Below are 20,508 nucleotides of genomic sequence, written 5' to 3'. Positions count from 1 at the left end.
TTGATAACTTGTATTCCTTATGTGTCTGGCAGTATGACGGTAAGTCTAAGCCAAAATAAAAAAAAAAAAAAAAAAAAAAAAAAACGAACAAAAGAAATACATTTAAAGGTAATAGAATTTTTAGAGCAACCTGAAATGTAAATTTCACATTAAAATTTAAAATATTGTTAACAAACATATTATACGAGTAGTACCTATACTTTAACATAATAAGTAATATGATTGACGTCCAGGGAGGCCTATGATGATGAAATGATGGAGGCAAACATGTTATTGAACTAACTTTTGGAGGGGGGGGGAAATTTGGAAAGTAATGGAATCAAAAGAAATAGAAAAACATTGAGGAATGGCACATAGGAAACTAACGCGCAGAGAAAAAAAATATTACAATATCTATAAATACTAACGAAACGAACGAAACTGAAAACAAACACGCTCAATAATTATACCAGTATCAGTAGTGTTGCCCAAAATCGGTTTTATCTTGCAGTCTTGGTCTTGTTTTGCGTTTTCGCAAGACCAAGACCAAGACCGCCTAATTTTAGCAAGACCAAGACCAAGACTTACCGTGCAAGACTTCAGCAAGAACAAGACTAAGCCTCCGAGACTCTTGCGTCTTGCAGTAAGAACTGAGGGTCGTTTTAGGGAGTATATAGGTTCGGCTATATTCTTAGATACTCTATGAGAAACAAAAGTAATTGTAAAAAAAATTTGAAAATTGGATTTATGCGCATTACGAACAATACCATAAACATACATAGCGAATCAAAATATCCATTAAAAACACTTGACACATTTGACATGTACTCAGAGGTCATTATTATGATATATCCCAGCAGCCGAATTCTTCGCTGTGAAATTAATTGTCCAGATTTTGAGAATAGTCGTCTTCTAATTATAACATAACATTCCTGCGTTGCGACGCCTACAGTAATATCGAATATCATATACAAACTTTTTAAAAGTGTGTCACCTTAACTAACAGAAAATAGACTTAATAAGTATATAAGTAATTAATTTTTTCATTATTAGTTTTCTAGGAATCCAAACACCAGAAATCTTATCGGTATATACATATTATAGTAAGACTATTATGTATTGTTTATATGCTGACTGTGCTATGAGGTCACTCGGCTAAACAAAATTTGCCGAAAGAGCGCGGCTATTATTTAAAAGTATGATTAGATAATGATACGAAACAAAAGTACAGATAATGCCGGATATCGTGTAAACAAAACACCGAAATATTATTTTAAAGATATACACTTCTCCAAGAAATTAATGCACCTTAAAAATGGGTCATTTTTAATGTGATTTTTTTTTATGTTTTCTTGTTCTTTATAAATATTGCTGTAATGATATTGTTGCTAGACAGGTCAATTATTGTGATTGTATACCAGGTGTACCAATCCAACTGTGTTTTTTCTCACTATGTGGAATATTCTAGCATTATGCTAACTTATTATTCAAGCATGCAATAGCATACTGAAATTAAAACCCAACTATATAGGTCTGGATCCAGCGTATGAAAAAAAAGTTGATTAATAGCAAGCTGAAAATTTGTTGATATCTTAAGGGTGTCCAGTCGGATAAACTTTGATATATGCGAACACTGGAACAGGGGCAGTTTTAACTGTGGAACAGGTTAAAAATTTGGAACGGACACACCACGAAAACGGCACATTTATTTTGTCCGACAGAACAGACTTAAATTCTCCGAACAGAGATTAAACTCTCATGCAAAAATCAGACTGCTATTTATCACCTGTCATTATTCCTGTCATTTGAAATACTCTACATGTTCCACCCATTAAAACGCCCATTTGGTGATAAATAGCAGTCTGATTTTTTCATGAGAGTTTAATCTCTGTTCGAAGAGTTTAAGTCTGTTCTGACAAAATAAATGTGCCGTTTTCGTAGTGTGACCGTTCCAAATTTTTAACCTGTTCCACAGTTAAAACTGCCCCTGTTCCAGTGTTCGCATATATCAAAGTTTATCCGACTAGACACCCTTAAGCTATTAACAGATTTTCAGCTTGCTATTAATCAACTTTTTTTTCATACGCGGGATCCAGACCTAATAGCCTCATATTTTCTTAGCATTATGTTTTTTTATTCATTCACTTATATTGGGTAATAAAAAATTAGGTACTTTCTTAACCAGCCATGTTTTTCATCAATACAAGATGTTTTTAAATAAGTATGGCAAACTTTGATGGGTAATTCTGCACGAAAAAGTAATGACAGTTAGCTTCATAAACGTTTACTTTATTAATGCTTCGTTGCCCAAATAGGGAGTGTTGAAATTTTTCTTACAAACTGACGATTTATTTATTGCTCTAAAACCGGTTGAGATATGCAAATAAAATTTTGTCGATTTTGAGAGGTAGTTTTAACTTTAGTTAGTTAGAACATAGGCAGGTATCACTTAAATCGTGGGTTAAAACCCTACCCGGTGTCAGTTGTTTAGGTATTTATTTATTTGGCTAGTCTTTTCTACGGCTATGATATTCAAGCTTAAAATGTACCTCTCTGTTACGTTGTTCTAAGATATGCAATATCTTAGATATTGCATAGACTTTTGGTCTTGCTGCAGGATCAAGACCAAGACCGGGAGCGCAATACCAAGACCAAGACCAAGACCAGGTGTACTGGCGCAAGACCAAGACCAAGACTGTCTAAGTCTAGTCTTGGTCTTGCATTTGGGCAACACTAAGTATCAGGTACCTAAGCTCAGCGGGGTGCTATTGTTGGAGGTGTGGAATTCTATAAACAGTGGATTTGCTTGTTTTATGAAATAATCTCTTGTGTAGAGAATTTAACACATCCAACAATAGTACCCCACTCAGCTGAATATTAACGAGTCTCTTAGATACTTAGTACCACTATATATGTATACAATATTATTAAATATTATGTCATTTTAGGTTAGTGCTAGCTGTCCTGATTTCTGGTCACATTTTCATGGAGTAGAAACATCGTTGGTAGCAAACTTTGGTACATTACATGTTCTTCTACATCAAGAAGCTGTGAGAACAATATTTCAATACTCTAAATATATAAGCAATAAGTAAGTACTATATTATACTGATTTACTTGTTGATACTATCAATAAAAGCCATATACAGGGTGGTCGAAAACGAAATAAAGGTATTAGGGCTTGATCCCGCGTACCAAAAAAAAGTTGATTAATAGCAAGCTGAAAATTTGTTGATAGCTTAACGGTGTCTAGTCGGACAAATTTTGATGTATGGGAACACTGGAATAGGGGAAGTTTTAATTGTGGAACAGGTTAAAAATTTGGAACGTCAGACTACGAAAACGTTCCATGTATTTTGTCGGACAGAACTTCCAATTGATTTGTTACCATTTCATTAAACTCTCATACAAAAACCAGACTGGTGTTTATCACCAACTGGGCATTTTAATGAGTGGAACACGAAAAGCATGTCAAATGACATGAATCATGTTGGTTATTAATAGCAGTCTGATTTTTGCATGAGAGTTTAAGAGGATCGGTACGTATTTTCGGCTGCAATGCTATTCAAATGGGGATTCATTTTTTTCGAATCCTGAGAAAACTAATAAGTATTTTTGAAAAATTTAAACGCAGAATGAAAGATTACGTTATTAGCGAGGGCCGAAAGTCCCTGAGAACTTCTATAATGTTTATTTTAATAAGTTACAAGGGTAAAAAACTAAGAGAAAATTTAGTGTGATTTTTAATTTCAAATATATCATTCAAAATAAACATTTTATTTATTCTAAGGGACTTTCGGCCCTCGGTAATAATTTAGTCTTTTATTCTGCGTTTAAATCTTTCAAAAATATTTATTGGTTTTTTCAGGATTCGAAAAAAATGAACACAATGCCGTGGTAATATTTTCCAAATCTATCTTTGTCTTACAACGCACTCAGCCGAATATAATATTGTCAGCATATTATATTGTCAGTCAGACACTGACAATCAGTGACAATTTTAAATATTTGACATTGCATCGGGAATATGTTGAGTTATTGATTAAATATTATTGATATATAGTGTATTTGATAAATAATTGATTTAAGACGTGAACTTAATAAAAACTTATTTATTGTGTATTATTTGAGGAATATCCAAGCAGAGAATACATCAGGATAATATATTCTGTGATCCAAGTATTTTGTTGTTAAAGATGTTCAAAATTGTAAGCGTTCCATAAAAATATATTATTAAAAAATCACTTTAACACTTTTCCTCTTTTCTCGATTGAGTATTAGTCTTTGTTGTACAAATAAATTATTACAATCACTGAATACATAGTTAGTGAAAAAATTATCACATTTATTAACTGAATTAATAATTTGCAATTATAAAAATAACAGTTATCCAAGAACATTCAAAACCCATCTCTTTAAATTAATGATGACATTTTCAAGTAGAATGACATTCTAGTAATGTTTCCATATCCATACCAGTGTGAATTTTACTACACGTAATTTGGCGTGTAAAGACAGAAAAAGTAGGGATACACGTAAAATATTTGCGAATTATGTACCCATAGCCTTAATGAAAGGGTAACAAATCAATTGGATGTTCTGTCCGACAAAATACCTATATGGGACGTTTTTGTAATCTGACCTTAAACATTAATAGATACAGGACTAAGCCTTTGATCTAGGATGAAAACCCTTTCAAATATTAAAATTCACATCTGATGTGATTAAACGCCAATATGGCTAATACATGGTACCGGGTAAAAATGATAGTGTAACATCTGTTCCTAGTAGCGTGTGATAGCCACATTGTTCTTTAATCACATCAGATGTGAAATATTAATATTTGAAAGGGTTTTCACCCTAGATCAGATGCTTAACTCTGTATCTATTAATTATTAATATGTTGTACGTTAACAATTACTCTTACGTTATGTTACGAGGCATTTATGATCCAGGGGCGTCATTTGATAGGGTCAGGGGTGGGGAGGCATTAGCCCCCCTGGCCCTGAAAATGACTGAAATTTATAAAAAATACATCAATTTCCATCATTACATCATATATAATATATTGTATATACAGGGTGTCCCGAAAAGATTGGTCATAAATTATACCACAAATTTTGGGGTCAAAAATAGGTTGATTGAACCCCACTTACCTATATAAAATAGTGCACACAAAAAAGGTTACAGCCCCTGGAAGTTACAAAATGAAAATCGATTTTTTTTCATATATCGAAAACTCCCAGAGATTTTTTATTGAAAATTGACATGTGGCATTTTTATGGCAGCAATATCTTAAAAAAAATTAAAGTGAAATTTGTGCACCCCATAAAAATTTTATGGTGGTTTTGTTCCCTTAAACCCCCTAACTTTTGTGTACGTTCCAATTAAATTATTATTGAGGTACCATTAGTTAAACACAACGTTTTTAAAACTTTTTTGCCTCTTAGTACTTTTTCGATAAGCCAGTGTTTATCGAGATATTTTGAATATTTTCGAATCCACCACATATTTGTATATGGTTAAGTAAGATTATAGAGACCTGTTAATAATCTGAAGATTTATTTATAATTTACATTTTTAGGTATATTTTGAAAAAAAAAGCTACATCTCGATAAAAGGTGACTTATGAAAAAAAACACTGTGTTTAACTAATGGTACCGCAATAATAGTTTAATTGAAACGTACACAAACATTTGGGGGGTTTAAAGGAACAAAACCCGTATAAAATTTTTACGTAAATATATTAAAAAAGAAGCCGCCTCTCGATAAAAACTGCCTTATCGAAAAAATACTAAGAGGCAAAAAAGTTTTTAAAACGTTGCGTTTAACTAATGGTACCACAATAATGAATTAATTGGAACGTACACAAAAGTTTGTGGGGGTTTAAGGGAACAAGATACCCATAAATCTTTTATGGGGTAGACAAATTTCACTATAATTTTGTTTTAAGATCTTACTGCCATAAGAATGATACATGTCCATTTTCAATAAAAAATCTCTACTAGTTTTCGATATATTATAGGGCTGTAACTTTTTTATGAGCACATTTGTACTAAAGTAAGTTAGGTTCAATCGAACTATTTTTGACCCCAGAATGTGTGGAATAATTTATGACCAATCTTTTCGGGACACCCTGTATAATGCTTGCCCCCCCCCAATCAAAATTTCAAATGACTCTCCTGTTATAATCTATTGGGACCGTGCAAGTTCGGAAAAGCGGCACCTGGTTTCATAGCTCAGCAAAATTTTTTGCACTTTTAATTATATTGGCCAATTATATTAGTCCTGGTTGCTGGATAATTGTCAAGGTCATAGCCCAAAAAAAAATATAAGAAGAAAAAGTAAGACCGAGGTTATGTTATTAAAAGGTAAACAATTGTATGTAGTAAATAAAATAAATTATTAAATGCAGTACTGCAAGCAAAATACAATTAATTAAATTTACCTTTATATAATAATTGCATATCATATCAATATTGTGGAGCAATATATAATGTTTCTTCTTAAATGACAGTAGGTATGAAATATACGTCAATTTGACAATTTCAATTGACACTATGAATTATTTAAGAGAGTTGCAAGATTTCTCCGCTATTTGCGCACGATCGTTTCTCGTATCCCCTCCAAGTACTCGCACACCGCTAATAAGATGTAATGTTTTCAACCATTATATTGATGTAAAAAATTATGTTAACCTAAGGTTCTTTATAGGGAGCTCTGATAATGGCATGTGCTACGCCGAAATTACTTAACTGAATTTAATAAATAATTTTACACACTATCAGTTTTTGAAAACATACACCTGTCGCCAGTTTGACTTATATTTTATAGTCCATTGTTTCACGGTTTTTGCTTTAAATTTTAAAGTACCGCTTAGATTGACATGAAATTTGGCATACGCATAGCTTACATGTCAAAGAAAAAAAGTGATATTGTGCCGATGTGTGCTTTTCTCCTGGGGGTGACTTTCACCCCCTCTTGGGGGTGAAAAAATATATGTCCAAAATAAATCCGGAAATGGATAAACTGACTAATTTTAAGTAACTTTTGTTCTATAGAGCTTTTTCGCCAAGTCAACACTTTTCGAGTTATTTGCGAGTGAATATGTTCATTTTTCAACAAAATACCTACATTTTTAGACGGTTTTTCGCAAATAACTCAAAAAGTAAGTGTGTTATCGAAAAAAACGTTCTTAGCAAAAATATAGCATGTAAAAAACTAAAAAACATGGTGTACTCTTTAGGTCTCTGGACCTCCTAGAACCAGAGTTATAGCCAATGAAAAATAGATTCATATTCACCAAATTTCAAATGGAATATTTCGAAGTGAAATATCCAAAAAATGAAGCAATTTTTGGGGAAAATCCATTATAACTTTTTTAAATTGTTTAAAAAAAGCTTTATTTTTGTTTTTATAACAAGTTTCTAGCATTAAATTTAAGCAAGTTACGGTCAAAATAAAGTTGGTCCCTTTTGTTTTGGCAAAAAAAAATCGGGAACCCCACCCCCTAATTAGCAACTTAAATGAAATTAATCGTTACCGCTCCACAAATTATTTTACTTATGTTGTGTTTATACGATCTGTAAGTTTCATCGATTCAAAGTGCTTATTTTTAAAAAAATTTGATTTTAAAGTATAATTTTCAAAAATTTTAATTTTGAAAAATATGCTTTTTTTCAAAATAACTTAAAAATTGTTAGAGATACCAAAAATCTCGAAAAACAAAAAAGTCAGCATTGCTTTTCTGAATATCATGTATTTTTTTGTTTTTCTGTTAGACAAAAATTGATTAAGATTTGGTGTTTTTAAATTTGCATACATTCGTGATCAGTAACTCGTTCAACCCATTTTAACTACAGCCCTTTCAAAAATAAGAACTTTGAACCGATGAAACATACTAATGATGAGTCATACTAATTAGGGGGTGATTTACCCGATTTTTTCACCAAAAAAAAGGGACTAACTTTATTTTGAGCGTAACTTGTTTACTTTTGTTGCTAGAATTTTTTTTATAAAACAAAAATTAAGCTTTTTTTAAACACTTTAATTAAGTTGTAATGAGTTTTCCCCGAAATGTGTTTCATTTTTGGTTACTTCACGTTAAAATATTCCATTTGGAATTTGATGAATATTAACCAATTTTTAATTAGCTATAACTATGCTTCTACTAGGTACAGAGACGTGATATTTACACCATTTTTTTAAATTCTTTACAGGCTATATTTTTGCTACAAATGTTTTTTCGACAAAATACTTATTATTTGAGTTATCTGCGAAAAACCGTCTAAAAGCGTGGTTATTTTGTTGAAAAAATGAACATATTTACTTCCAAATAACTCGAAAAGTATTGACTTAGTGAAAAAAATCTATAGAACAAAAGTTACTTAAAATTAGTCAGTTTATCCATTTCCGGACTTACTTTGGACGAATATTTTTTCGCCCCCGAGAGGGGATGAAAACCACCCCCGGGGCAAAAGCACATATCGGCACAATATAACTTTTTTTCTTTGACTTGTTAGCTATGTGTATGCCAAACTTCATGTCAATCCAAGCGGTTTTTTAAAATTTAGAGGTTTTGCAATATTTTACCGTTAAAGAACGTACTATTAGAAGGGTCTACAAGTCATACAGTTTTTTTTTCAATTATATAATGAGACGACATAAATATTGCTCACTCCGGTTGATCACTCAGGGCAAAATCGAAGGAAAACGCTGAGTCGGAAGAAAGCAACTGTGCTGGCTGCAAATTTAACACAGCCTACGTTGCGCTATTTACACTGTGCTATTTTGACAGCATTTACATTTCTCAGACGTTTCCTAAATACAGATATTGCTCAACATTATGGTTGCGGTATTTTTACGGCTCGATTTAGATTAGTCGTTTTCTAAATTGTATGCAATTTAAAATGGATCAAGACTTAGAAGTTAGAAGCTCTCTTTTTGGTCAATGCTAATGATGAACACATCAAGTTTATCAACTTGCATAACATTTTGGGAGATGAAGACATATTACATGCTCAAAATCAAGAATTTTATTTAGATAGAAGGAAGGGTTGGACATTCTTCCAAATATCGAGCAAGAGAAACAAATAATGTTCCTCGAGTGTTCTTATAATAAAAGATTTTCCTGTTGCACTCTTTATGTTATCCTGAACTAACGTCCAATTTTCTGGATAGGTTAATTGATTTTGATGTAAAACTTGATTTAATAAACATAAACCATCCTCAGACGTAAATCTCACTCGCTTGCTACTATCTGAGGTAGTTATTGTAGAAAATTATTACAAATAAACTTGGTTTAAATGAAAGACAAACAAGAGACATACCCTGAGAAAGAAAATAGCGCAAAGAATACCACACACCCTAATGCGCTGGTTTCCTCGAAAGCGGCGCCGATAAACTGCGACCGTAGCACTGCGATGAATTACGTCAGATTATTGTGAAAAATTCAAGGTTCTTCACTGCGGCAATGGAATGTGCAAACTCAGCAAGCGGTGGCTTTCAACGCATCCTTGGAAACCACCGCTATTATTTTGCATGGTACAGTTTTTTATGATGTCATTCATCGCAGTGTTACGGTCGCAGTTTTTCGGCACCGCTTTCGAGGAAACCAGCGCTTATGAGCCCGCGCAGACTGCAGACTTTTTAGTCGACCGATAGTTTAGTCGGCTTCTTAATCAGTATAGAGAGGTGTGCAGATGCGCACGTTACACCGATTCACCGATGTATACCTCTCTGTACTGATTAAGCAGCCGACTAAACTATCGGCCGACTAAAAAGTCTGCAGTGTGCGCGGGCTCTAACGGATCCCCTAATAACGGCAGGCCGTATTTCCAATAACGCAGCGTAAGCCAAATGTCACATCTGCACATGCTACTGTCAAAATAACGCTTGCTGTAATATAGCAAATGCAAAAGTGACTCTGCAATATGTCTCTAATGCACATGTAGAAACGATCGAGGAATTGTTTCGTCTAGATGCCGACAGATAAAAATTTCATCAGCTTGTTAATACGACCATAGACAACGCTTGAAAACAAACACGACAAACAAACAGGATATGCCTTAAGGCGATTACTTTAAATTATTATTGTTATCCGTCATTATTACTGTATCGTCTGAAAAAACCGAAGTTATTCATATTCACATAACAGGGTTATAATTTAGATCTATTTTTAACGAAAAATAGATAATGCCTAGAAGGTAATTTTTTATTTACTGATTTAATATTTTCCAGGATAAAATCTCAAACATCTCCCTTCTTAAAGCGAACACTATTAGGCTTAATACAGCAACTACGAAGCGTTCTACATTCAAAGACTGATACACCAGTACCTCCAGGTTCCATAAAGTTTTCTCATTCCGCACGATTAGCAGATCTCAGCGTCACTGTTTGTGATTCAGATTTTGATATAGTGAACATTCAACTCTCTGGACTGGAAATGGACTTCCTTTTCAGAGCAAATGAAAGATTTGTTTTTAGGTCATTTTTAAGTAATATAACGGTGGAACATCTGTCGGATATTACATTATATTCTAAGGTAAGCATATTTATTATGTTTCGACTAAAAGTTAGGTACTTATGACATATCGTGTCGAGTAATGGTGTAACAGCTGATCCTGAAAATATTACAAGAACTAAGGATTGGCCAATACCAACAGATAAACACGAAATTAAAAGTTTCCTTGGTCTATGAACACATTACCGACGATTTGCCAAAGGATTTACCAATACCTCGAAGCCCTTAACAAAGTTGACAGAGAAGGGTAAAGAATATACATGAAATGAAGAGAGTCAAAAAGCTTTCGAACAACTACAAACAGGTAAAGTAAAGCAGAGAGCAGCAGGCCTACGCCTCTCCGATGATGACTCCAATAAGAGTCGAAAATCGTCGATTCAGAGTGCTGGACTGCCCTCCGTATTCTAAGTGAAAAATAGGATTGTTTTGCCTTCGCATTGCAACTGAATAAAAATGGTATACATTTTTATTTTATTTTAACTACAAACAGCTCTGAACAGTGCACCGATTTTAAGCTACCCGGGACAGGCAGGAAAATTTGTTTTAGATAAGGTGCTAGCAACAGTGCAATAGGGCTTGTTGTCTCCCAAAACCAGGATGGACAGGAAAAAGCCATCGCTTATTTTAGCAAAGTCCTATCGAAACCAGAAAGAAACTATTGCGTTACCAGGAGAGAACTGCTTGGCGTGGTGAAGGTTTGTGAACCTTTCCATAGATACTTGTATGGCAGAAAGTTCCTTCTTCGAAAGGATCCAGAGGGCCAGATGGAAATATGGTTAGAACGATTACAAGAATATGTTTAAAAGATCGAACACAGAGCTGGAAGAGTTCATTCAAATGCTGATGCTTTTTCGAAACGACCATCCAGTACAAATTGTAATCACTGTGTTAAATTAGAGGAATAATTTTACCCTGTGAGATGAACCAAGAGAACCATGTATAAAAAGAATGTTGTATTGGATACGTCGAAGTGAGAGACCTTCTTGGCAAGATATTAGTGCATGTAGTCCAGAAGTCAAGCACTACTCGAGCCAATGGAATTGCCTGGTACTAAAATTTGATCTTCTGTACAGAACCTTTGAGAGTTTCTCCGTGTATGTGTTAGTATTTTCTGCTGTACATAATATCCTATATCCTATTATTTGCTCTGAAATTTTTATTTCTTAAGACTTAAGTCTTAAATATTTCGCAGTGAAAATATTAAAATTTGAATTTTTCCTGTATTGTATATAATTGCTGTTTCTTTTTTAGGTATTATATACAGACGAAGATAAAGTCTTTGATATAAAGTACGTGCGAAATTCTTCCAATCTAGGATACAATAACGACATTTCACCCAATATAGACGAAACGTTTATAGACGGAAGTTTTAAATTTCAACTTGGTCGAATTCACTGCATATTTCTTTATAAATTAATTGTCCAGTTACAGGTTTGTTCCCATTATTAAAAAACTATTTATTGTTTTCAACTAATATTGTTATTAAACATCATAATGATAATTTTACTAGAGGTAATATTGTAAGTTTATATTGTTTACATTACAATACAAAATAACTTACAGAATAACTAAAGATGCGGTAAATTAATTCCACAAAATTCTAAAAACACTTCTTGAGGAGTTACCTTTCGAGTATTTATTTTATTTATCGTATGGTCTTTATTTTTACAAATTATACAGGGTTGGGATGAAATATGGAACCCACTAAATATCTTTGAAAAAAACAACGCCGTGCGTGAAACTTTGCATACAATTAAAATAGCTATGTCCACGCTGGTGCGCTTCCACTTTCAAAATGCATTTCAACGTTGCTTTTCCCTGTCAACATACAGTGCCTTTTAGTCTATTCACGATGGATGAAAGTGACGCTATTTTGCTGGGAGGATATAAGTATTTCATATTTGATGTTAAAGAAAGTTGAGAAACGTAAATGATTGAAGCAAACAATTTGGATGAAGAGTTATTTTAAAACTCGTAAATTTTTTATTCAAAAGGATTTAGAAGGCAATGATGTGTTGTCAATGTGCTGTAGACAGCTATTCATCGTTAATGAACCTTTTTAGAGTGTCAAAGCAATCTATATCGACGGTTGTTCCTGACTGTTAGTTTACGTTCATCAATAATTTATCTAATATTTCAAATCCTGCAAGCCTGTTGATCAACTAATGTAAACACTTAATTTTCGATGACCCAAAAGAAAAAAACTGACGGATTAAAGTCCGGAGAACGAGTAGGTGACTATATGAATCCTCTCTCGACTTTTTGATAACCTCGTTTAGGCTTTTACAGCCGCTTCAAGGGACGGTTACCCCCTTTTTGTGAGGGGGTGTTTTAGAAGTTTTGTTTGTGCTTTAAGGGTGCGATTGTTATGGTTGACAGGTTGATTTGTTGTCCAGACGAGTGAAATGGGTTGGTTCAGAGAACGAGGGTTCAACATGCTATTTTTCTGTGCTGCTACTAACATAATACAAGTTCTGGTTCTTGGAGGAACGGCTCTTGGATCAGCATTTGGAGTTTAGACTTATTATTGTCTACGATAAAATAGGGGAATTGTTTCAAGGACGTTCCAGTACTCATCAGGAAGTTCGTTACCTGCTATGTCTAGAAGTTTAGCAGGCAGGAAAGGAACTTTGGTTGCGGGATTTCTGGTGAGTACTTGTCCTCTGCGGTCCACTCTGGTCTTTAAAACCTCCTTAGCTCTGGTGTTAGAGCTATTTATGGTTTTAAGGACGTATCTTTTGCTTAGGCCTAAGATTATATCCCGGATTGAGGGGATATTATCTAGTTGGTGTATACATGCCGATGGGTAGTCGTATGCCGATGGGTCTTCTTAGGATTTTCCTCTCCGTAGCCAAGATCGAGTTCATGAGTCTCGGACTCAGTGTGGAGTAAAGGACAGCTCTGTATTCAATAAGTGGTCTAACAAAAGTTTTATATGTGTGTAGGAGAGTAACCTTGCTAGTTCTCCCTTGTCCCATTAGATATTTCAGGAGATTGGCTCTGTTTCTTACTCTGTTTAGAGTGTTTTTGACGTCTATACCCCAGTTGAGTGTCTTTGAAAATTCGACACTCAGGTAGGTTATAGACAGGGAGAAAACAAGCCTCTTTCCGTTGAGTCTAATGTAATTAATTTGTTCAAGGGCAGTAGCTTTGTTCTTAGGGTGTCTAAAAAGAATTAGTTGGGTTTTTGTTGGATTTAAGGTTACTCTCCATCTGTTGCACCACTCAGCTATTCTGTCGAGCTGTGCTTGGGCTTTTTCGAATACAGAGCTCTCCCCCTTCTTGCCCGTGGAGATAAGAGCTGTGTCATCGGCATTTAGTAAAATACTTTCCGTAGGGTTTATTGGGCTAGGAAGGTCGCTGTTATAGACTGTGTATAGTAGTGGCGCAATTATAGAACCTTGTGGCACTCCTTCTTGGGGAGTGAATGGTTCTGAGAGATTGTTTGCAACTTTTACACGAACAGTTCGAGCAGTAAGATGAGAATGTATTATTTTCAGGAATGTAACGGGCACAGGGGCACAGTGTAGTTTTTCGATCAGTCCGGCATGCCAGACTTGATCGACTGCTTTCTACACATCTAAGAAGATGCCGACTGCAAGCCTACCGCGCTCATTCAATGCCTCAGAAGTGAAGGTTGCTGCTTCTACCAATGCGTTACTTGTGGAATGACTAGCTCTCAATCCAAATTGAAAGCTATGAATGATGTTGTGTGTTTCTAGGTGATCTAAGAGTATTTCCTTAAGGAGCCTCTCGTAGATCTTGCCTAGAGTGTTGAGCAGTGAAATGGGTCTGTAGGATTGAGCGCTAGTAGTGGGTTTCCCTGGTTTAGGGATCATGATTTTACTAGAAATTTTCCAAAGATTAGGAAAATGTCCTAGTAATAGACATGCATTGATAATTCTTGCAAGCAGCTGGAATATTTCTTCCGGTGTTGTTTTTGGCATCTCCTGTGTATGCCATCAGGGCCAGGAGCTGTGTTTTTGCCGTGGATGAATCCTCTACGTCCAATTCATCGATTTGAAAAATCCACATTTATAAAATTTCCAACCGTTCGGAAACAGAGCACCCCATTTTTTTAAAACCACAAATTTTGTGATATCTGGCCATTAAGTTGAAGTGCAGGAATAATTTGATTATTGTCTAAATACTTGTCACCATTTAAATTTCCATCTATGAATAATGGGTGTCTAAGCATATTTTGGACAATTTCCATCCCAACATTCAACTTTTTTGGATGGTGTTCTAAGACATGTGTCAACAGTTACCTACTACATAGCATTCATTTATTTTTTACTAAATTGTTTTAATACAAAAAAAAATAAGATACGAGTTTACGTTTTTACTCTTTATAGAAAATAAATTATTAGGCTTACACATTGTGTAAATAAAATAATAGAATTAAATTTAAAAAAAGCAGAATAATATAAAATAATATTCACTATAAAGAAATCATTAATTAAATGGACTGACATTAACAAATTATAGTTGAAGGTTACAGGAAAAGAAGGTGGTGCTATGTCAAAATAATAAGTTTCGAGAAAAATGGTTTTAAAGGTTAAGACTCTAAAATTAAATATTTTTAGAGATTCGTGGCAAATTTGGAAGCAGTTCCATTCTTAGAAAAACTATTCGTCAAAATGAACACCTTGGTTATAGATATTACTAAAACCTTGAAGGCGAATACAAAAATAAACCTAGCCATTAACGTCAGCGGTCCAGTATTTTTATTTCCACAAAAGTCTTCTTCTCCAAATGTTCTAATTATTGATACAGGTAATGTGGATTAAACATAAAAATAAAGGTTATAGTAACTGTTTGTTTTTTAGGTCAACTAAAGGTCGAAAATTTCTTTAAGGATTATCCACAAGAAATAACAGAAAACATTTTGGTTAAGCTTAATGATGTAATGGCTTCTAGAGGAGTCATGACGTTAACATCTACATTGGAGATGCAGGTAAATAACAAGCTATATCAAAATGTTTATTACTTCGTATATTGAAATGTTTTTACAAGGTTGCAAGCTATGTGAAAGTCGCCCAACTAGTTCGGGTTCATAAATGCAGTTGGTACGAGAGAGGCTTTGTTTTCAATACAAGTCTTATTCCAGAGATGCATAGACGTCAATTGCGACGTATATGCATGTCTGGCTGATTACGAGAAAGCGTTTGATCGAGTACAGCACGCCAAGATCATGCAAATATTATAAGAAGCAGGAATTAACAACCAAGATGCGAAAATAATTTGAAAACTCTACTGGAATCAGGCTGCAAACCTCAGACTTGACGGTGAACACACCGAATATGTGAAAACCATACGTGGAGTGAGGCAAGGCTGCATTTTGTCCCCCCTAGTTTTCAATCTCTACTCTGAAAGAATATTTATCGAAGCTTTGCACGAAAGTGAAAAAAGTATTGTACTAAACGGGTACCAGCTAAATAACATCAGGTATGCAGATGACACCATAGTATTTGCGGATAACCTAGAAGGCCTACAAGTACTCACGAACAAAATCACTTATTACAGTCAACAATATGGACTCAATATAAACGTAAAGAAGACAAAGCTTATGATCATTAGCAAGAAAAAGATAAGAGAAGGTCAACTCTACATCAACTAAACCCCTGTAGAAAGAGTGAGGTACTACAATTACCTCGGCACCATAATAAATGAAGAATGAACCAACAACCAAGAGATAAGATCGCGCATTGGAAAGGCTAGATCAACCTTCTACCTTCAACCGTATGGGGGCCTCTTTCAAAAGCCACAACCTTTCTCTTGGTATAAAAATAAGAATGCTGAGAGGCTACGTCTTCTCTGTCCTTTTTTATGGTGCTGAATCATGGACCTTGAACGAAGATATGTGCCGAAAATTGGAAGCATTTGAGATGTGGCTGTATCGAAGAATTCTTAAAATCCCATGGACTGATCGGGTCACAAATGAGTAGGTCCTTAGAAGAATGGGGAAGAACCGAGAACCACCATCAAATCGGAATACTTTGGACACATTATGCGAAATGAATCCAGATATGCCCTCCTACAAGCCATCCTACAGGGAAAAATATTTGGAAAGCGAGGACCAGGAAGAAGAAGAACATCCTGGTTAAAGAACCTCAGAACCTGGTTCAACACAACATATGTGCAGCTTTTCCGCGTTGCTGCAGATAAAGTGAAGATTGCCATGATGATCGCTAACATTCGTCACGTACACGCACATCAAGAAGAAGATATTGAAATAGACGATCTAAAGTTAATTTAACAGTAAAAATAGCGTTGCAAGTGTAAGGATTGAAAAGATGATAGTTAAATACGCAATGTAATACAGGGAGCAACAAAAAGGCAGGTCATAAATTAAATCACATATTCTGAGACCAAAAATAGTTGGATTGCACCTAACTTACCTCAGTACAAATGTGCCCATAAAAAAAGTTACAGCCCTTTGAAGTTTTACAAGTTTTACAAAATAAAAATCGTTTTTTTTTTCAAAATATCGAAAACTACTAGTGATCTTATGGCAATAGCATCTTAAAAAAATAACAGTGGAATTTGTGCACGTCGTAAAAATTTTAAGGGGTGTGGTTCCCTTAAACCCCCCAAAGTTTTGTGTATACGTTCCAATTAAATTATTATTGTGGTACCATTAGTTAAACACAATGTTTTTAAAACTTTTCTGCCGCTTAGTACATTTTCGATATATCAGTTTTTATGGAGATATTTTGAACATATTTGTAAAATCCACCACATATTTGTAAATGGTTCAGTAAGAGTATACACTGTGGGCCAAAATAAAGGAGTACATTTTTTAGTTGATAATAACTTTTTTGTTTTTTGGGCGATTTAATTTCTTTTTGCAGGGCTAATAGCCTAACATGTTCTCAACATGACTGAAAATTTTGAAGCCAAAATAACGTACAGGGTCGGACTTATAGAAAGAATTATGTAACGGTGTATTTGAGCTCGTTGCAAATGAAAACTGTCTTAGCTAAAATTAAACTGATATGCTCTTTTAGTAGGTTAACTATCTAGAACACTTCAGTAAAAAGCAATGTTTTCAAAATTACCGGATTCGCAAAATATCATTTTTTTTATTAAATTAGGAAAATATAACATTTTAACAAATATCACATTTATGAAAATAGTTTAATAATTTTAAAACTTAGATTAAAATATTATGAATGTGGCCACCATTATTGCCTACCACTTCTTGAAGTCGTCTGCATCATAAATTGATAGCCTTATTTATTACACCCTGTTCAAAATTATTCCAAACAAACTGCATTCATTCTTTGAGCTGTTCGATGGTTTCAAATTGTTGTTCGTCATACAAATTTTGTTCAAAAATTTCTCAACCGGATTTAATTCTGGGCTGTTAGGTGGCCACATATCGGGCTAAATATAGTCCGGGCAATTTTCACTCAACAATATCCTTGTATTGTGGGAAGTGTGCTGATTTTTCCAACATGGATACTGCAATAGAGACTATTACACCTTTTTAGAAATTACTTTTTTCAATTAAAAGATGCTCTAGATCTAGAGAAATTTCTCTCTTAAATTGTACGTCAGAATACATCGTATTATTTTGGGTATTTTTATGAGGCCGTAAATAAACCATTTTTTCATCTGAAAACCATATTTTTCTAATGTCTTCAAGAGAACGGAATCTTCTTAGTAGCAAATTACATCTTTCCAGTCATTGTTCTCTTACATTGGCAGTAAGTCTTTGAGAGTAAACTTTTTTAAATACTTTAAGATGGCAATCTTCTTTAATGATTCTTTGAACTGATGTGCAAGAAATCCTAGCTTCTTTTGCAATTTTCCTTGTTCCAACAGGTTGGCCAGGTTGCAGATTTCCTAATACAACCCTTACTCTAGTAATATTTTCTTCAGTTCTTGAGCTTCGCTTCCTCCCTTTTTCACTTTTATGTTAAATAGACCATGGGTTTCTCTTAGATGTCTTAAGAACTTTCCTATCGTTCCAATATGCCAATTTTTCTCAGGAAATACATTTACAATTTTTCTTGCACCATAATTGTATTTTTCACGGTAATATTTAATTAATATTCTGTCCTTTTTGCTTAAAAGTGGTATTATGAACTGGCCAATTTACTTACTTAACTATAAATGTCAAACAAATTCCATGGCACTGGCGGATCCAGGGGGTGTCATGGGGGTCATGACACCCCCCCCCATAACTCTAAACCCACGTATCCTAAGGTTGGTAAGACTAAGTCACCTTGCATCAGAGATAGGTAAATAAATCACCCTTAAGACCCATGACCCCCCCAAACAAAATTTCTGGATCCGTCACATTCCATGGCAACCTAAGCAGTCATGGCTTACTAAGTAAAATTGACATATTTGAGCGTTTAAGAAGTTCTTAAGACATTTAATAAAAATTACTGCTAATATGAGGCAAAAACGATGGAAACGATGTAATTTAGTGTTAAGAGGGTTTCGTTCTGCTGAACATATTAGAAAAAAACTCGAATAAAATTTCCCAATTTAAGTAAAAAATGATATTTTACAAATTCGGAATTTTTTAAAATCTTATGGCGAAGGCGTGTTCTAAACATTACTTAAATAAAAAAATGATATTTTGCGAATCCGGTAATTTAAAAAAAAATTCCATTTTTTTGAAGTGTTCTTGATAGTTAACCTACCAAAAGAGCATATCAGTTCAATTTTAGCTAAGAAAGTTTTCACTTGCAACGAGCTCAAATGCACCGTTACATAATTTTTTTTGTAAGTCCGACCCTGTACGTTATTTTTGCTTCCAAATTTGCAGTCACGTTGAGGATATATTAGGCTTTTAGCCCTGCAAAAAGAAATTAAATAGCCCAAAAACCAAAAAAGTTATTTTCAACTAAAAAATGTACTCCTTTATTTTGGCCCACAGTGTAGAATATTATTTTCATAATATTATTATCAGGTCTCTATAATCTTACTCAACCGTTTACAAATATGTTGTGGGTTTTAAAAATGTTCAAAATATCTCGACAAAAATTGGCTTATCGAAAAAGTACTAAGAGGCAAAAAAGTTTTTAAAACATTTTGTTTAACTAATGATACCACAATAATAATTTAATTGGAATGTACACAAAAATTCGGTGGGGTTTAAGGAATCAAAACCCGCAGAAAATTTTTATGGGGTGCCAAATTTCACTGATGTTCCTGCCATAAGAATGCCACATGTCCATTTTCAACAAAAAATCTGTAATATTTTTCAATATATTGGAAAAAACCGATTTTCATGTTGTAGCTTCAAAGGGCTGTAATTTTTATGTGCACATTTGTACTAAGGTAAGTTAGGTTCAATCGAATTATTTTTGCTCCCAGAATAGGTGATATAGTTTAAGAACTGCCTTTTTGTTACACACTGTATATTCAAGACAAATGGCAGTATTTGAAGACAAATCAAAATCGTTCTGAACGAACAAAGGAGTAAGACAAGAAGACTCTGTAGATCGGTAGATTTCATATAAAAGAGTCCTTTGCTCTATGTCTACTTGCTCGCTTCTCCTTTTTCGGTCCTTGCTGTGCTTTGTCGTGGTTTTATTAACTAATTTTGAGTATTTCTCTTCATATTTGGGAGTATATTATGTAATGGGATTAAACAACATAGTTTCTGCATGACTGAAGCTGCTTTTTGTTCTCCTTACTTGTTTGGTTAGGTTGTTTTTTATTAGTCCAGTCTAGACCCACGAGACGTTAAGAATTCAATAGTCATTCCTGGCAGATCCGAAAATTCCAGTAGAAAACAATAATTGAAACTTGGCTATCCTTACTTTAACTCAGTGGTGATCATCTTCTAGAATTGGCGACTAAGACGAGCATGAAGAACCCCTGTTCTTCTGCAGTCCGCAGCTGTTTCTCCATTCTATCTTTAATGATTTTCTCTTTAAAATTAAATATGCCTTTTAATTATTTGGTTTTTTTATGTTAAGAGAGGGTCCGTATTCTCCATTATATCTTAATATTTTGTTCATTATTCTTTCTAAGTGTTCCAA

The 20,508-nt window shown here is 34.1% G+C and overlaps 1 protein-coding gene across 1 annotated transcript in view; it reads left to right on the top strand.

Annotated features, from left to right (window-relative positions):
• The window catches only part of LOC126890533 (intermembrane lipid transfer protein VPS13C-like), a 267,141-nt gene that overhangs the window by 113,575 nt on the left and 133,058 nt on the right, over nucleotides 1-20,508 (top strand). The window contains exons 13-17 of the mRNA XM_050659537.1: nucleotides 2,928-3,070; nucleotides 10,219-10,522; nucleotides 11,753-11,932; nucleotides 15,088-15,277; nucleotides 15,331-15,458. Of these exons, the coding sequence (XP_050515494.1) occupies nucleotides 2,928-3,070; nucleotides 10,219-10,522; nucleotides 11,753-11,932; nucleotides 15,088-15,277; nucleotides 15,331-15,458 (945 nt within the window). The remainder of the gene's footprint in view (nucleotides 1-2,927; nucleotides 3,071-10,218; nucleotides 10,523-11,752; nucleotides 11,933-15,087; nucleotides 15,278-15,330; nucleotides 15,459-20,508) is intronic.

This window comes from Diabrotica virgifera, chromosome 8 (assembly GCF_917563875.1).
Source record: "Diabrotica virgifera virgifera chromosome 8, PGI_DIABVI_V3a".
In the NCBI taxonomy this organism is placed as follows: domain Eukaryota; kingdom Metazoa; phylum Arthropoda; class Insecta; order Coleoptera; family Chrysomelidae; genus Diabrotica; species Diabrotica virgifera.
This window is presented reverse-complemented; position numbering and strand designations above follow the sequence as displayed.